Here is an 18,629-nt window from a genome sequence, read left to right on the forward strand (position 1 = left end):
ATGGTTGAGCAGCTGCACACAAGCCTAAGATCACCATGCGCAATGCCAAGCGTCAGTGTAAAGCCTGCCACCATTGGACTCTGGAGCAGTGAAAACACGTTCTCTGAAGTGATGAATCACACGTCACCATCTGGCAGTCCGACGGACGAATCTGGGTTTGGCGGTTGCCAGGAGAACGCTACCTGCCCAAGTGCATAATGCCAACTGTAAAGTGTGGTGGAGGAGGAATAATGGTCTGGGGCTGTTTTTCATGGTTCGGGCTAGGACCCTTAGTTCCAGTGAAGGGAAAACTTAACGCTACAGCATACAATGACATTCTAGATGATTCTGTGCTTCCAACTTTGTGGCAACAGTTTGGGCAAAGCCCTTTCCTGTTTCAGCATGACAATGCCCCATGCACAAAGTGAGGTCCATACAGAAGTGGTTTGTCAAGATCGGTGTGGAAGATCTTGACTGGCCTGCACAGAGCCCTGACCTCAACCCCATTGAACACCTTTGGGATGAATTGGAACACCGACTGTGAGCCAGGCCCAATTGCCCAAAATCAGTGCCTAACCTCACTAATGCTATTGTGGCTGAATGGAAGCAAGTCCCTGCAGCAATGTTCCAACATCTAGTGGAAACCCTTCCCAGAAGATTGGAGGCTGTTATAGCAGCAAAGGGGGGACCAACTCGATATTAATGGCCATGATTTTGGAATGAGATGTTCGACGAGCAGGTGTTCACATACTTTTGGTCATATAGTGTATATTCAGACATAAATTCAGACATGTACATTCAGATATCAAACATATATTCAGTCGTACCCTCCAACAGTATTTGGACAGTGAATCTCCCCAAAATATTGTTCTTTATTCCAGCAAACTGGATATGAGATCAAATAATGCACATGAGACATGCACAGAATCTCACCTTTTATGTGGTTGTATTTTATTACATAGTTGTTTGTCCATATTAAAATAATACCAGTCATTTGTTCAGTCATATGATCCTAAATGACGTCTCTGTGTATCCCAGCTACCTGGCCCTGTATGCGTATAAGTCCCAGAAGGCAGATGAGTTGGAGCTGAGGAAAGGAGAGATGTACCGCGTCACAGAGAAGTGTCAGGACGGGTGGTTTAAAGGAACCTCTCTACGTACCGCTGCTTCAGGAGTCTTCCCTGGAAACTACGTCACACCCGTGTCCAGGTGAGACACACACACACTCACACACATTTTCTCACGCAAATACTCTCTTTCTCCCTCTCACACACACCCTTTCAAACACATAACTCTGTTTGCGTGACAGGCGGACGATAAGCAGCATGTTGATGGTAGTGTAATAGGGGATATCAATAGTATCTTGGTCACTAGTCTAACAGGACTGGAAGCATTGAATCTCTCCTCTCTTACTTGCTCTCCCCCTCTCCCAAACCCTTCTCCCACTCGTGCTCTCTCTCTTTCTCACTCTCTCTGCAGAGCTCCGTTTGCGGTGGGTGGTTCTCAGAGCTCCTGTCTCTCGGGGCAGGACGTTGGAGGGGTGGGACAGGGGAGTAAGGCAGCCTCCCCCTCCTCCGCCGGCCCCTCCTCTCGTCCCTCCCCTCCTCCCTCTTCCCCCCAGTCTGCCGCTGCTCAGCTGAAGAACTGCCTTCGCTTTGGACAACAAACAGTTAACCAGACCCGCTCTGCCATGCAACTGGGTGAGTACACAGAGATTATTCAGGTTCTAGATCTGTCATTTCCTACATTTGATCCAGCTCTTATATCTGGCCTCTCTCTCCCTCCTTGCCTCCCTCCTTCCTTCCCTCTCTCTGTGATGGTATTTAAAGTTTCTCCTGGGAGCCTCTCTCTTTGTCTCTGTCTTACACACACACACACACACACACACACACACACACACACACCTGTTATCCATTACAAAATAAAGTATGACCATAGGTAGACTATGGTAGTTTGGTCACATGTGTCATGTATTCCTCTCTATTGGCAGTCAGATGTCGTATTGGGGCGGCAGGTAGCCTAGCGATTAGGCCGTTGGGGCAGTAACCCAAAGGTCGCTGGTTTGAATACCTGAGCTGACAAGGTGAAAAATCGGAAGGCACTTAACCCTAATTTTCTCCAGGGGCGCCGTACTACTATGGCTAACCCTGCAAAATAACACATTTCACTGCACCTATCTGGTGTGACAATAAAATATATATTTATATATAATATGATGACAGCACAAACAGGAAGCAGATGGTGTCTTGTAACAGTAAGATGACTACAGTGTGCTGTGTAATATAGTATGTAACAGTGTGTAATGTGTGTGTTCAGTCCACAGCCCGCCCTCCAGCAGCCCAGAGCATCCCACACCCACTGTCTCTCCTCTCCGACCTCAGAAATCCTCCCCGTCGCGCTCCGCTGGCCAATCTGCTCGCCCAATGTCCATGGTGTCCCCCGGCCCTTCCCCCCTCTCCTCCCCTGCTTCGCGCCCTCTCTCCGGCCTCTCTTCGCCCCTCATCCCACTTTCCTCCCCTCTCTCCTGCCTCACCCCTCCCAACGCCAGTGCTGCCCTACTCAACGGAGAATCAACCAATCCCTTCCAACCATCCTCGCCTGGCCCCTCCCACAGCAACGCCCCAAAACCAGAGAAGGTGAGTCTCCTAGGGTGTTCCTTCTCCTAGGGTGTTGCTTCTCATCTCTTCTCTCTCTCCTTGCTCTCTCTCTTACCATCTCTCTCTCTCTCTCTCTCTCTCTCTCTCACCTCACCACTACCTCCCTTTATCTAAACTCACAGCAGAGTCTGGTTCCCACATCACACTGCCTTAAAATCCCTCAACATGATGCCATAGTCAGGAGGATATAGTCAGGGAATATTAAAAGCATAGCTAGGGGAAGTGGTGTTGAGGGGAAGTGGCTTGCACCTGGACATGGTGCAGAATCCTCCAACGCCAGACAGACAGACTATCAGTGTGACAGGGCTGTCTCTGCGTGTTGTTCTTCGTCTTGATGGGTGTATTAAAGCTGGGTCCATGGTGACAGTGATGGATGGTAGAGTTGTCTGAGAGAGAGGAGCCTATCTGCTCTGGTGTTGACTGGCTTCACAGACACTAGATGAGACAGTTGGTGACAATAGGACAAATAGACTAGGGAAGGACCATGATAAACAGTCATTGACTATGAGCTGTGATGGATTAACTATAGTATTTAGTCTCATAGCATTTAACCTCCTAGCTTTCCTAACCATTAATTCCCCACATGCATTGGCTTATTATGAGTTGGAGTTTGCTGTCTGATTAAGTTACAGGTTTGTGGTGTGTGTGTGTGTGTGTGTGGGGGTGTGTGTGTGTGTGTGTGTGTGTGTGTGTGTGTGTGTGTGTGTGTGTGTGTGTGTGTGTGTGTGTGTGTGTGTGTGTGTGTGTGTGTGTGTGTGTGTGTGTGTGTGTGTTATGAGGCCTGCTGTGCTGTCAGACAGATGCTTCCATGCTGATTATGCGCTGATAATTGGCTCTGACTCACATCTCAACCCCAAAGATGCACACACACACACACACACACACACACCACACACACACACACACACACACACACACACACACACACACACACTGAGACTAAAGTTCCCCCTGACACATCGAGACTAAACTATCTGCTGTATATGTGCTGCCCTCTAGTGGATGGTTAGAGAACTACACTCAGATCTCAAAAAGATACTGTACTGGCCAACTGGAGGTGTCATTGTTACATCAGGACGATACTGCTGGTTAACTGTCTCTGAGACCAGGAGGGATACTGCCAGAAATATAAAACTGTAAATCTATAGAAGAGACTGCAAATGTTTTCATCCCCATTCTCTTCTCTGTCTTGTTATCTGTGTCCACAGAAGGAGAAGAAAGGAGGTCTGCTAAAGCTTCTCTCTGGAGCCGCGGCCAAGAAAAAGGCATCTCATTCTCCCCCGTCCTCCCCCCCAACCCTCCCCCTGTCAGGTGCCGTCCTCCCACATCACACCCGCTCTGGCTCCTGTCCAATGGATGCCCAGGGGCGTGCCGGGTCTTGTCCAATCGAGAGTGAGATGGCGGGGGCAATGGGGTTAGAGCTGCTGAACAGAAAGTCAGGATCCCTCGATCTCAACTTCCCCCGGTCGCCACCGATGACCCGCCCCGGGAACGCACTGCTAGCTCTCCGGCCTGAACCCAAACCACTGTCCAGAGAGAGGTAAACACACACCCTGTCCAGAGAGAGGTAAACACACACCCTGTCCAGAGAGAGGTAAACACACACCCTGTCCAGAGAGAGGTAAACACACACCCTGTCCAGAGAGAGGTAAACACACACCCTGTCCAGAGAGAGGTAAACACACACCCTGTCCAGAGAGAGGTAAACACACACCCTGTCCAGAGAGAGGTAAACACACACCCTGTCCAGAGAGAGGTAAACACACACCCTGTCCAGAGAGAGGTAAACACACCCTGTCCAGAGAGAGGTAAACACACACCCTGTCCAGAGAGGGGTAAACACACCCTGTCCAGAGAGAGGTAAACACACACCCTGTCCAGAGAGAGGTAAACACACACCCTGTCCAGAGAGAGGTAAACACACACCCTGTCCAGAGAGAGGTAAACACACACCCTGTCCAGAGAGGTAAACACACACCCTGTCCAGAGAGGTAAACACACACCCTGTCCAGAGAGGTAAACACACACTGTAACTACTCACATAGCCGCGGGAAGTAGGGGTGCTGAGGGTGCTGCACCACTCCCTGACAAATCAGAATAAAAATATATATAAATAAATATGCTTTTTCACAAAAGCAGTGCACTGGGCCTTTACTAGTCCAGTATTAACGGACCGATATAGCCGTCTGTAGTGAAAAAACGGTTTCATTCTGCACCGCCCCCGTCCCCCCGTCAGCGGAGAAAATGCAGCAACCTACTTCCCGCGGCTATGGTTACACACTCATACACACACCCTCAAACATCCACCGTAGCTGTATGCTACGACTCTACGCCACTGCAGCACCAGGAATAACTGATCATCATTCTTCTCCTATCCCCATCGGTGTGTGTCAGAGCTAATAGTGCCCTCTTTTTTCTCTGAGAGCAACCGCGTCACACAGATGCACGCACGCACGCACGCACACACACACCCACACACACACACACACACACACACACACACACACACACACACACACACACACACACACACACACACACACACACCACACACACACAAACAAACATTAAAACACACACTGCTTCGACCTCATGTTTCAAGCACGTATAAATCTGTGTGAAGCATTTATATACAAGACTGCTGAATGATGATGACCTGAGTAGCAGCATACAGTGCCTTGCGAAAGTATTCGGCCCCCTTGAACTTTTCGACCTTTTGCCACATTTCAGGCTTCAAACATAAAGATATAAAACTGTAATTTTTTGTGAAGAATCAACAACAAGTGGGACACAATTATGAAGTGGAACGAAATTTATTGGATATTTAAAACTTTTTTAACAAATAAAAAACTGAAAAATTGGCCGTGCAAAATTATTCAGCCCCTTTACTTTCAGTGCAGCAAACTCTCTCCAGAAGTTCAGTGAGGATCTCTGAATGATCCAATGTTGACCTAAATGACTAATGATGATAAATAGAATCCACCTGTGTGTAATCAAGTCTCCGTATAAATGCACCTGCTCTGTGATAGTCTCAGAGGTCCGTTTAAAGCGCAGAGAGCATCATGAAGAACAAGGAACATACCAGGCAGGTCCGAGATACTGTTGTGGAGAAGTTTAAAGCCGGATTTGGATACAAAAAGATTTCCCAAGCTTTAAACATCCCAAGGAGCACTGTGCAAGCGATAATATTGAAATGGAAGGAGTATCAGACCACTGCAAATCTACGAAGACCCGGCCGTCCCTCTAAACTTTCAGCTCATACAAGGAGAAGACTGATCAGAGATGCAGCCAAGAGGCCCATGATCACTCTGGATGAACTGCAGAGATCTACAGCTGAGGTGGGAGACTCTGTCCATAGGACAACAATCAGTCGTATACTGCACAAATCTGGCCTTTATGGAAGAGTGGCAAGAAGAAAGCCATTTCTTAAAGATATCCATAAAAAGTGTCATTTAAAGTTTGCCACTAGCCACCTGGGAGACACACCAAACATGTGGAAGAAGGTGCTCTGGTCAGAAGAAACCAAAATCGAACTTTTCGGCAACAATGCAAAACGTTATGTTTGGCGTAAAAGCAACACAGCTCATCACCCTGAACACACCATCCCCACTGTCAAACATGGTGGTGGCAGCATCATGGTTTGGGCCTGCTTTTCTTCAGCAGGGGCAGGGAAGATGGTTAAAATTGATGGGAAGATGGATGGAGCCAAATACAGGACCATTCTGGAAGAAAACCTGATGGAGTCTGCAAAAGACCTGAGACTGGGACGGAGATTTGTCTTCCAACAAGACAATGATCCAAAACATAAAGCAAAATCTACAATGGAATGGTTCACAAATAAACATATCCAGGTGTTAGAATGGCCGAGTCAAAGTCCAGACCTGAATCCAATCGAGAATCTGTGGAAAGAACTGAAAACTGCTGTTCACAAACGCTCTCCATCCAACCTCACTGAGCTCGAGCTGTTTTGCAAGGAGGAATGGGAAGAAATGTCAGTCTCTCGATGTGCAAAACTGATAGAGACATACCCCAAGCGACTTACAGCTGTAATCGCAGCAAAAGGTGGCGCACAAAGTATTAACTTAAGGGGGCTGAATAATTTTGCACGCCCAATTTTTCAGTTTTTTATTTGTTAAAAAAGTTTGAAATATCCAATAAATTTCGTTCCGCTTCATGATTTTGTCCCACTTGTTGTTGATTCTTCACAAAAAAATTACAGTTTTATATCTTTATGTTTGAAGCCTGAAATGTGGCAAAAGGTCGAAAAGTTCAAGGGGGCCGAATACTTTCGCAAGGCACTGTATATCACTTCCCCGTGTGTGTGTGTGTGTGTGTGTGTGCATGTGTTCGCATATGAGTTACAATGCATCCCCACTGGTCAAAAACTGGTTGAATCAACTTTGTTTCCACGTCATTTCAACTAAAAATGTTTACGTGATGACATTGAATCAATGTGGAAAACTGATTGGATTTTCAAAAAGTCATCAATTTTCTATTTTTTCCACCCAACTTTCAAGGATGGGCATAAATTACAATTTCTAAATACAACTACAAAATACCCTAAAGATCACTGTATCCAAATAAAATATTATATACTTTTGCATAGTATAGTATTTAATTATAATACATGTATTTTGTATTTTAAAATACATTTTCAAGTAGCCGGCCGAACAGCAACAACATTCACAGCAATGGTTACAGAATCGTTTTACTTGCTATGACTGTGATATGTCGTTGTTTATCTACCTTAGTTGAATTGCCACTCTGGATAAGAGCATCCTGCTAAATGGCCAAAATGTAAATGTACAGTATATGTGAACATGAACAACTGCAAGCGCACTGGGTATTGTCATTGGCCTTCTTTCGTGGGCGGAGCTCATTAGAGTAATACTCAGCATCCTTTGCAATTGTTAATTTTTACATACACATTTATATGTAAACTCAGCAAAAAAAGACATGTCCCTTTTTCAGGACCCTGTCTTTCAAAGATAATTTGTAAAAATCCAAATAACTTCCCCAAAAGAAAGATGCCCAGGGTCTCTGCTCATCTACGTGAACGTGCCTTAGGCATGCTGCAAGGAGGCATGAGGACTGCAGATGTGGCCAGGGCATTAAATTGCATTGTCTGTACTGTGAGACGCCTAAGATAGAGCTACAGGGAGACAGGACGGACAGCTGATCGTCCTCGCAGTGGCAAACCACGTGTAACAACACCTGCACAGGATCGGTACATCCGAACATCACACCTGCGGGACAGGTACAGGATGGCAACAGCAACTGCCGAGTTACACCAGGAACGCACAATCCCTCCATCAGTGCTCAGACTGTCCGCAATAGGCTGAGAGAGGCTGGACTGAGGGCTTGTAGGCCTGTTGTAAGGCAGGTCCTCACCAGACATCACCAGCAACAACGTCACCTATGGGCACAAACCCACCGTTGCTGGACCAGACAGGGCTGGCAAAAAGTGCTCTTCACTGACGAGTCGCGGTTTTGTCTCACCAGGGGTGATGGTCGGATTCGCGTTTATCCTCGAAGGAATGAGCGTTACACCGAAGCCTGTACTCTGGAGCGGGATCGATTTGGAGGTGGAGGATGCGTCATGGTCTGGGGCGGTGTGTCACAGCATCATCGGACTGAGCTTGTTGTCATTGCAGGCAATCTCAACGCTGTGTGTTACAGGGAAGACATCCTTCTCCCTCATGTGGTACCCTTCCTGCAGGCTCACCCTGACATGACCCTCCAGCATGACAATGCCACCAGCCATACTGCTCGTTCTGTGCATGATTTCCTGCAAGACAGGAATGTCAGTGTTCTGCCACGGCCAGCAAAGAGCCAGGATCTCAATCCCATTGTGCACATCTGGGACCTGTTGGATCGGAGGGTGAGGGCTAGGGCCATTCCCCCCAGAAATGTCCGGGAACTTGCAGATGCCTTGGTGGAAGAGTGGAGTAACATTTCACAGCAAGAACTGGCAAATCTGGTGCAGTCCATGAGGAGGAGATGCACTGCAGTACTTAATGCAGCTGGTGGCCACACCAGATACTGACTGTTATTTTTGATTTTGACCCCCCCTTTGTTCAGGGACACATTATTCAATTTCTGTTAGTCACATGTCTGTGGAACTTGTTCAGTTTATGTCTCAGTTGTTGAATCTTGTTATGTTCATACAAATATTTACACATGTTAAGTTTGCTGAAAATAAATGCAGTTGACAGTGAGAGGACGTTTCTTTTTTGCCGAGTTTAGTTAATTTAGCAGATGCTCTAATCACACCATGGTGCCATCAGACTTCTGATACCAATATAGGGTGAAAGTATTTTTTAAAGTATTTTGTAAATACAAATGACATCTTTTTGAAAGATCTTGTTACAAAAGTGTAGTTCACCCCAGCATAATACAGTGTAGTTTACCCCAGCGTAATACAAATGACTAAATACTCAGAAGTAATTGAAATACATATTTCAAAAACATGTAACAGAAATACTGCCCATCTCTGCCAACCTTTAACCTAAATCCAATGTCATGGTGAAATGTTTTGTTGATTTTTCATTGAATTCATATTAGTTGACAACTCAACCAAATTGGTTGAGGTTGAACTGACGTCTGTGCACAGTGGGTCATTATCCGTAACCCTCCCTCCCTAGGTATCGTGTGGTGGTGCCCTACCCCCCTCAGAGCGAGGCGGAGATCGAGCTGAGACAGGGAGACGTGGTGTTTGTTCATAAGAAGAGAGAAGATGGCTGGTACAAAGGCACTCTGCAGAGGACTGGACGTACTGGCCTCTTCCCTGGCAGCTTCGTAGAGATCTTCTGAACAGGACCGCTACACACACACACACACACACACACACACACACACACACACACACACACACACACACACACCACACACACACACGCAGGGATGGGCAAAAATTACAAAATACAATTACAAAAGATTAATGTATCAAAATGAACTACAAAATACTTGTATTTTATAATAATTTGGGGGGCACCTATATGTGTCCTATTACACACAAGTGTGTAATGGAAATGTTTTTTGGGGGCATATCCCAACTCCCCCGAGACACCCGTAGGGAGTGGGGTCACGGCCAGGGTCGCCATTGTATAGCGCCCCTGGAGCAATTAGGGTTAAGTGACTTGTTGAAGGGCACAGCAACTGATTTTTTTTCACCTTGTCGCCTCCGGTATTCAAACCAGCAACCTTTTGATCACTGGCCTAATGCTCTAACCTCGAGGCTACCTGCCGCCCCAAATGCATATCATTAAAATACATGTATTTTGTATTTAATTAAAATACATGTATTTTGTAATTTAAATACATAAATACATTTGCAAACTCAGTGACGGTTACATAAACTTTTAATTTGCTATGACTGATGTTGATTATCTACCTTAGTTGAATGTACTGACAGTAAGTCACTCTGGATAAGTGTCTGCTAAATGACCAAAATGCTGTATATATGTGAAAATGAACACACCAAAACGAACTGCAAAGCACACTAGGTATTATTATTGGCCTTGTTTCAGGGTCATGTCTAGATGGGATATATCTTAACCTAATTTTCTTAACCTGCTACGTTAATTCTATTAAACCTGCTATGAAAAGTATATTTTGACAAAAGCTGTATCCTTTCTAGACTAAACCTTGTTTCAGGGCAGAGCTCATTAGAATAATACTCCATTATTACATACACGTTTATATTTAGTTCATTTAGCAGACGCTCTTATCACACCATAGTGCCATCAGACTTTTGATACCAATGCAGGGTGAAAGGGGGATGGTGAACCGCTATAAACAAATAGTATAGAAAAGTATTTTGTATTTTGAAATACAAATTACAGCTCTCGAAAGTATCTTATTACAAAATACTGTACATTGGAGTGTAGTCCAGCCCAGTGTAATACAATTTACAAAATACTGCCCATCTCTGCACACACGGCTACCCCAGCTCCAACCAGCCTCATAGGAGCGGGGGCCTTTATCAACACAGGACAGCTATGGCAGAGGTCCTTTATCAACCTCATCAATGACTAGTGATGTTGACATCATCAGGAGGCGCCAGCAACTATTGAAGGCACAATGAGCGGCACACTGTATTTTTCTATTGCTTCAGTGTGTATTTGTTTTAAACATCAGTGTCCGTATGAATGTGTGGTATGGTTAGAGACAGGCCGTACTGGTTACAGAAGCACCTAAAGACCCTAGCTAACCTGATACCTGTTCTTTCTGGTCGGTGTGTGTGTGTATGCGTGTCTGTATGCATGCGTGTGTGTGCGTGCATGTGTGCGAGTAAGAGAGACCAGTAGTTGGTAATACCAGTCATGGGAAAGAAAGCACATCAACAGTCCTAAATGGTCTTCATTTTAACATACCCCACTTCTGGCAAGCTACTTCAAACCTCCTCTTTCATTGGCTAAGCACACAACAGTACTCCTCTTTCATTGGTTAAGCACACAATGGTGGTCCTCTCTAATTGGCTAAGTACACAGTTCCTCTCTCATTTACTAAGCACACAACAACTGTACCCCAACAGAAGTAGGATCAACTGGTTTAGAAGAGTAAAGAAGTCTACAGGTTAGGAAGACAGAGTGAAGCACACAGAGTTGGGAAGGCCAGAACAAGTCGGTTACAACACATACAGATGGGATCAGGCTACATCCATACAGCACACTGTCTCAGCCTAAAGCATATGTGTGTGGTGTGTGTGTGTGTGTGTGTGTGTGTGTGTGTGTGTGTGTGTGTGTGTGTGTGTGTGTGTGTGTGTGTGTGTGTGTGTGTGTGTGTGTGTGTGTGTGTGTGTGTGTGTGTGATAGAGACCATCTGGCTCTGATTGGAGTAGCAGATGCAGGGGAGTCTGGGTAATCCTTGAGTTGGGTGACAGACAGATGAGAACACCCAGAGATTCAGATGAGATTAGAACCTTTCCATCAGCCACGACACACACAACCACACACAGTCATTGATGTGAAAGGAGTGGATAGGTCCCAGTCTTTCCGCTCTTCCTCAGAGAGAGAGAGTGTATCAGTTAAACATGTTGATGTTGTTGCTGTGGATAAGCTTTTCGGTCCAGGCCAGACACAACCCTTAGCTCCAGATGAGCCAGCTGTATCCCTGAACCCAAAAGGCCAGTCTTTTTGTCTGTGTCTACTGTGTGTCTGTGGAGCTAATGCACAAGTCCTCCATGTTGGAGATAGAGCACTTCCACATGACCCAGACACCACACAGTGTCCATCTTGCTATTCCTGCTCCCCAGTTCCCATAAATCAGTGTGTTCAGGTGGACTGTGTTTCTGGTTTGTCTGGACTGTCTGGTGTGAGTACTGTACCACTGACAAGACTTTACAGACTTTACAAGGGGTTTGTTACGCATAGAATCTCATGCTGTCTAACTATGAGAGACGTTTTACATTACTGTAACAGAAAATAAGAGATATATATAAATATATATATTGTGCAGATTATTTATATTTCGTGGGTGCCAGTCGCCCTGCACTCGAGACCAGCGTTCTACCATGTGATCATTAAACATTGTCTCGTATTGATGACCTTGTGGTTTGGTTGGTTTTTCATGTCAAGTGCATTTTCCCAATAAATGCCTTTGTTTTAAACCAACCTGTGTCACCTTTGCCTGATGACAAACCCTTTATATAGCCATACTGCCTCCCACCTCCACTCCATCACTTCACTCTCTCTCCTCTTCTTTCCTCTCTTTGTCCCAGTGGAGGTGTGTGACAGCGAGGCTGTCATGAATAATCACCTTACATTTGCATTTAGATTGAAGCTGAGGCCTGGCATGCCAACAAACACTTTATGTAGGCGGAGAGGTGTGTGTGACACTGTGTGTCATCACAGGGTAGAGAGACTCACGCCTGCCCGTGTGTGTGTGTGTCTGTGTGTCTGTGTGTGTGTGTGTGTGAGGAAGACACTGTGCTGTAAGGTCACTGATCACCATTTTAGTCAACACTACTCTGATGCCAACAGCACTACAGCATGCCAGATTCTGTATTGGTGTGTTTCTCCTCAGGATACAGTGAAAGTCACCCCACCCCAGATTCCCCTCCTCCAACTCCACATGGACAACCCATCCCACTACACACTCCCCACACACATGCTTCATCCACTGTCTCCACACACACACACACTCACACACACAAACACAAGTGGTGCGCGGGTCAGCTTTTTGTTCACCCGCACATGCCGGCAATTGCTAAAGTGAATTGATAAGTGAAAATGTGAAAGGTGAGGGCCGCACCCAACCCTAACCCGCAAATATAGAAACATGTGCTATAGGCTACAGTCAAAGACTGCAGAACGATTTTTTTGTCAGAGGTTGCAGGATTTATTTTGCCTGATTTAGGTATGTTTCTGATTATAATTTCCGACATTTTGATAGGCTATTTGTTAGTCAACTTGTCTTTAATTAGATACATGTAGCTCCTCTTTTGTTATTATATGTTGCCCTAGATGACTAAATAAACCCTTGCTCAAATGAATAATGTCATAGATCGATTGAATAATTAATTATATCTAGTTGACATTGGTAAAGTTCTCGGTCATCTTTCACGTAGCAAAGACGTTTAGGGACTGGGGAGAAAATACAAAGCAAAAAAAAAACAGAAAAGATTAGCTGTGCTAAAATGTCCAAATGACATCAATTTGACCGGTTGTATGGGAAAAGAAAGCTGTGAAAACGACCCAGTGTGTTTCTGATTTCAGTTCGACTTCGGTGCATATTGAACGTGGTTGAAATACTATCAGCTTTTATGATGAAGACAGCACCTCTACTAATCGTATCTAACTGAGCATTGCATTCTCTCAAATAAATAAATCACATTTCTCCACTCCTGTTCCAAAGTCAAAATTTTGCCTACGTTTAGTGTATAATTTTACTGCAAGAATGTTTTAATTCTGCAGGAACTATTATTAAGGCTACAGCCCTATTCACACGGGATACATTTCTTCCCAAACTGCCCCCTGCAATTTATTGATATACTGTATATCATATACAGTACCAGTCAAATGTTTGACACACCTACTCATTCAAGGGTTTTTCTTTATTTTTTACTATTTTCTACATTGTAGAATAATAGTGAAGACATCAAAACACTGAAATAACACATATGGAATCATGTAGTAATCAAGAAAAGTGTTAACACCCTTTGACTTGACAGCTTTGCACACTCTTGGCATTCTCTCAACCAGCTTCATGAGGTAGTCACCTGGAATGCATTTCAATTAACAGGTGTGCCTTGTTAAAAGTTCATTTGCAGAATTTCTTTCCTTAATGTGTTTGAGCCAATCAGTTGTGTTGTGACAAGGTAGGGGTGGTATACAGAGGATTGCCCTATTTGGTAAAAGACCAAGCCCATATTATGGCAAGAACAGCTCAAATAAGCAAAGAGAAACGACAGTCCATCATTACTTTAAGACATGAAGGTCAGTCAATTCGGAAACTTTTAAGAACTTTGAAAGTTTCTTCAAGTGCAGTCACAAAAACCATCAAGTGCTATGATGAAACTGGCTCTCATGAGGACCACCACAGGAAAGGAAGACCCAGAGTTACCTCTGCTGCAGAGGATAAGTTCATTAGAGTTACCAGCCTCAGAAATTGCAGCCCAAATAAATGCATCAAAGAGTTCAAGTAACAGACACATCTCAGCATCAACTGTTCAGAGGAGACTGCGTGAATCAGGCCTTCATGGTCGAATTGCTCCGAAGAAACCACTACTAAAGGACGCCAATAAGAAGAAGAGACTTGATTGGGCCAAGAAACACGAGCAATGGACATTAGACTGGTGGAAATCTGGTGGAGTCCAAATTTGAGATTTTTGGTTCCAACCTCCATGTCTTTGTGAGACGCAGAGTAGGTGAATCTCCACATGTGTGGTTCCCACCATGAAGCATGGAGGAGGAGGTGTGATGGTGTGGTGGTGCTTTGCAGGTGACACTGTCAGTTATTGATTTAGAATTCAAGGCACACTTAACCAGCATGGCTATCACAGCAATCTGCAGCGATATGCCATCCCATCTGGTTTGCCCTTAGTGGGAATACAATTTGTTTTTCAACAGGATAATGACCCAACACACCTCCAGGCTATGTAAGGGCTATTTGACACAGAAGGAGAGTGATGGTGCTTTATCAGATGACCTGGCCTCCACAATCACCCGACTTCAACCCAATTGAGATGGTTCTGGATGAGTTGGAAAGTAGAGTGAAGGAAAAGCAGCCAACAATTGTTCAGCATATGTGGGAACTCCTTCAAGACTGTTGGAAAAGCATTCCAGGTGAAGCTGGTTGAGAGAATGCCAAGAGTGTGCAAAGCTGTCATCAAGACAAAGGATGGCTACTTTGAAGAATCTCAAGTATAAAATATATTTTTTGGTTACTACAGTACATGGATCCATGTGTTATTTCATAGTTTTGATGTTTTCACAATTATTCTACAATGTAGAAAATAGTAAAAAATAAAATAGGTGTGTCCAAAACGTACTGTAAATACACAGTGCATTCGGAAAGTATTCAGACCCCTTGACTTTTTTCACATTTTGTTACATTACAGACTTATTCTAAAATGTATTAAATCATTTTTTCCTCTCATCAACCTACACACAATATGCCATAATGACAAAGCAAAAACAGGTTTGTATACATTTTTGTAAATGTATTAAAAATGTAAAACTGAAATATTTACATAAGTATTCAGTCCCTTTACTCAGTACTTTGTTGAAGCACTTTTGGCAGCAATTACAGCCTCGGGTCTTATTGGGTATGAAGATACAAGCTTGGCACACCTGTATTTGGGGAGTTTCTCCCATTCTTCTCTGCAGATCCTCTCAAACTCTGTCAGATTGGATGGGGAGCATCGCTGCACAGCTATTTTCAGGTCTCTCCAGAGATGTTCGATTGGGTTGAAGTCCAGGCTCTGGCTGGGCAACTCAAGGACATTTAGAGACTTGTCCCGAAGACACTCCTGTGTTGTCTTGGTTGTGTGCTTAGGGTGTGGTGGATAATTTCTGCATTACCAAATGAGGAGAGTTACAAACTTCACACACCAGTCAGAGTTATACTTAAACTACATCTTTAATAATAAGAGCTTTGCATTAGCAATGACTTTCAATGATGTGCCATTTCTAATGAACCATTGAAAGTGACAACACAAAAGTACAAAGATCTTTTATAGCCAAGATACACCCCTCTCAACCTACATGACAAACAACAGATACAAATCTTAACCTTGTGACCATTCTCTGTATGAAAGGTATCTACTTCATTGTAAAGACCAGTGTCTGGTCCTCCTACTCCAAACTGGAACCGTCTCTCCCTGGTACGGTATAGAACAGAACCATTAACTCATGTTCTGTGGAATGCTCTTTAGGTTTTATTACCCAAAGACATCGTAAATCTCCTCCGTCAGTGCTATCTCATAGAGGCCCATCCTCAGTAAAACACACACACACAATAGTTAACAGAACACTCTATTCTGTCGAATAAAACAACCATTATAATGCAATACAAGCATTATAACATAATCTTGCAATTTCCACGACAAGGGTCGTTGTCCTGTTGGAAGGTGAACCTTCACCCTTGTCTGATGTGCTGAGCACTGTGGAGCAGGTTTTCGTCAAGGATCTCTGTACTTCGCTCCATTCATCTTTCCCTCGATCCTGACTAGTCTCCCTGTCCCTGTCACTGAAAAACATCCCCACAGCATGATGCTGCCGCCAACATGCTTGTGAACTGCAGCCCCCACTCCAAACAATTAGTTCTCGAGCACGTTGAACAGAGGCTGAAAGACATTTGATGGTCGGACTCGGAGCACGTATCTTGAGCCACTGAGCCGGATGCTCGTGTATTAATCCTGCTCTAGGACTCATTACGACCGGCATGAACACTGGTCAAATGAACGACTAAAATGAACAAGTCCCTCAGAAAAATTAATTATGACTCGAGTCAGTAAAAAGAGTCGTTCAAAAAGAATGATTATTTTGCAACTGCACATCGCTACCGGCAGCACAGCCGGCTGACAGGAGAAGGTGAAGTGCATAGAGCTTCATGAAGGGAACACTGCAGATAATAGATCATCTCAGTACGGCAGAAAACACCTTTTATAGTCTACAGACACATCACCTGAAAAATAGTTGTAAGGAAAAACAATCTTGAGAAGATGATGAGAAGTTGATGAAAATAACTTGTTTTGTTTTGTTTTTATTCTGAGTGTTCCATTGAGAGGAGTTTCACAAAGAGCCACTGTTACACCTCATTTCATCATGAAACGTCCTGTAGTCTAACACGAATGATGTTCAAACGGTCAGAAACAGACTCCATGAGGGTGGTATGAGGGCCCGACGTCCACAGGTGGGGGTTGTGCTTACAGCCCAACACCGTGCAGGATGTTTGGCATTTGCCAGAGAACACCAAGATTGGCAAATTCGCCACTGGCGCCCTGTGCTCTTCACAGATGAAAGCAGGTTCACACTGAGCATGTGACAGACGTGACAGTGTCTGGAGACGCCGTGGAGAACATTCTGCTGCCTGCAACATCCTCCAGCATGACCGGTTTGGCGGTGAGTCAGTCATGGTGTGGGGTGGCATTTCTTTGGGGGGGCGCACAGCCCTCCATGTGCTTGCCAGAGGTAGCCTGACTGCCATTAGGTACCGAGATGAGATCCTCAGACCCCTTGTGAGACCATATGCTGGTGCGGTCGGCCCTGGGTTCCTCCTAATGCAAGACAATGCTAGACCTCATGTGGCTGGAGTGTGTCAGCAGTTCGTGCAAGAGGAAGGCATTGATGCTATGGACTGGCCCGCCCATTCCCCAGACCTGAATCCAATTGAGCACATCTGGGACATCATGTCTCGCTCCATCCACCAATGCCACGTTGCACCACAGACTGTCCAGGAGTTGGCAGATGCTTTAGTCCAGGTCTGGGAGGAGATCCCTCAGGAGACCATCTGCCACCTCATCAGGAGCATGCCCAGGCGTTGTAGGGAGGTCATACAGGCACGTGGAGGCCACACACACTACTGAGCCTCTTTTTGACTTGTTTTAAGGACTTTACATCAAAGTTGGATCAGCCTGTAGTGTGGTTTTCCACTTTAATTTTGAGTGTGACTCCAAATCCAGACCTCCATGGGTTGATAAATTGGATTTCCATTGATTATTTTTGTGTGATTTTGTTGTCAGCACATTCAACTATGTAAAGAAAAAAGTATTTAATAAGATTATTTCTTTCATTCAAATCTAGGATGTGTTGTTTAAGTGTTCCCTTTATTTTTTTGAGCAGTATATTATAGTGCAGGTCAGTTTCTCTTGGCAGTTACTTAGCGCCCTCTAGTGTCTCAGTACCACACTGCAGCCACAGATATCAACAATGCCCAAGACACAACAGAGGAAACAAACAGATGGAGGCAGATCTAATCATGAAAAATACAACTTTTGTTTAGATATTAAAATCGTTATCCAATAACACTTTATAGTCCATAGTTTCAGTGATCAATAAAAAATATCAAACAAAGTTCTAATTTCCTCTCTGTATAAGTTCTAACAGAGAGGAACTGAGTTTATTCAGATTCCTGATAGATTTTCTGATCAACCTTTCAACTATGTCAACAGTCAGCCGCGATCAAACAAACTAGGCCTACTGGTCAATAATTAGTTGACCAGTAGTTGACCAAATAAAATGTAATTTTATGGAACATTTTGGATTTTTGCCATGTAGACTTAGGCTGCACTTCATGTATGCATTGTGAACTGCAGCGTTTTGTTTTGCACGTAGATAACGTTGTGCTTACAAAAATTATTGCCGACCAGGATGGCTGATCCCGCACCTGTCTTCCCCACCATCTTTCTGCCTCCTCCGGACCCGTTTCTACCTCACCCAGGCAATCCTGTCATTCCTTGGGAGCAATGGAAAGGCTAGTTTGAAACGTACCTTCTAGCCATAGGACTGGATACCGTTGCCGGCACCAGGAAACGTGCTATCCTCCTAC

The 18,629-nt window shown here is 44.6% G+C and overlaps 1 protein-coding gene across 1 annotated transcript in view; it reads left to right on the plus strand.

Moving 5' to 3' along the window:
* LOC106582226 (E3 ubiquitin-protein ligase SH3RF3) overlaps positions 1-11,331 on the plus strand; it is a 91,104-nt gene extending 79,773 nt beyond the window's left edge. The window contains exons 5-9 of the mRNA XM_014165087.3: positions 1,018-1,188; positions 1,459-1,679; positions 2,296-2,615; positions 3,845-4,176; positions 9,281-11,331. Of these exons, the coding sequence (XP_014020562.1) occupies positions 1,018-1,188; positions 1,459-1,679; positions 2,296-2,615; positions 3,845-4,176; positions 9,281-9,449 (1,213 nt within the window). The 3' untranslated portion in view covers positions 9,450-11,331. The remainder of the gene's footprint in view (positions 1-1,017; positions 1,189-1,458; positions 1,680-2,295; positions 2,616-3,844; positions 4,177-9,280) is intronic.
* Positions 11,332-18,629: the final 7,298 nt, after the last annotated feature.

Source organism: Salmo salar, chromosome 21, assembly GCF_965601325.2.
Source record: "Salmo salar chromosome 21, fSalSal1, whole genome shotgun sequence".
Classification (NCBI taxonomy): Eukaryota; Metazoa; Chordata; class Actinopteri; order Salmoniformes; family Salmonidae; genus Salmo; species Salmo salar.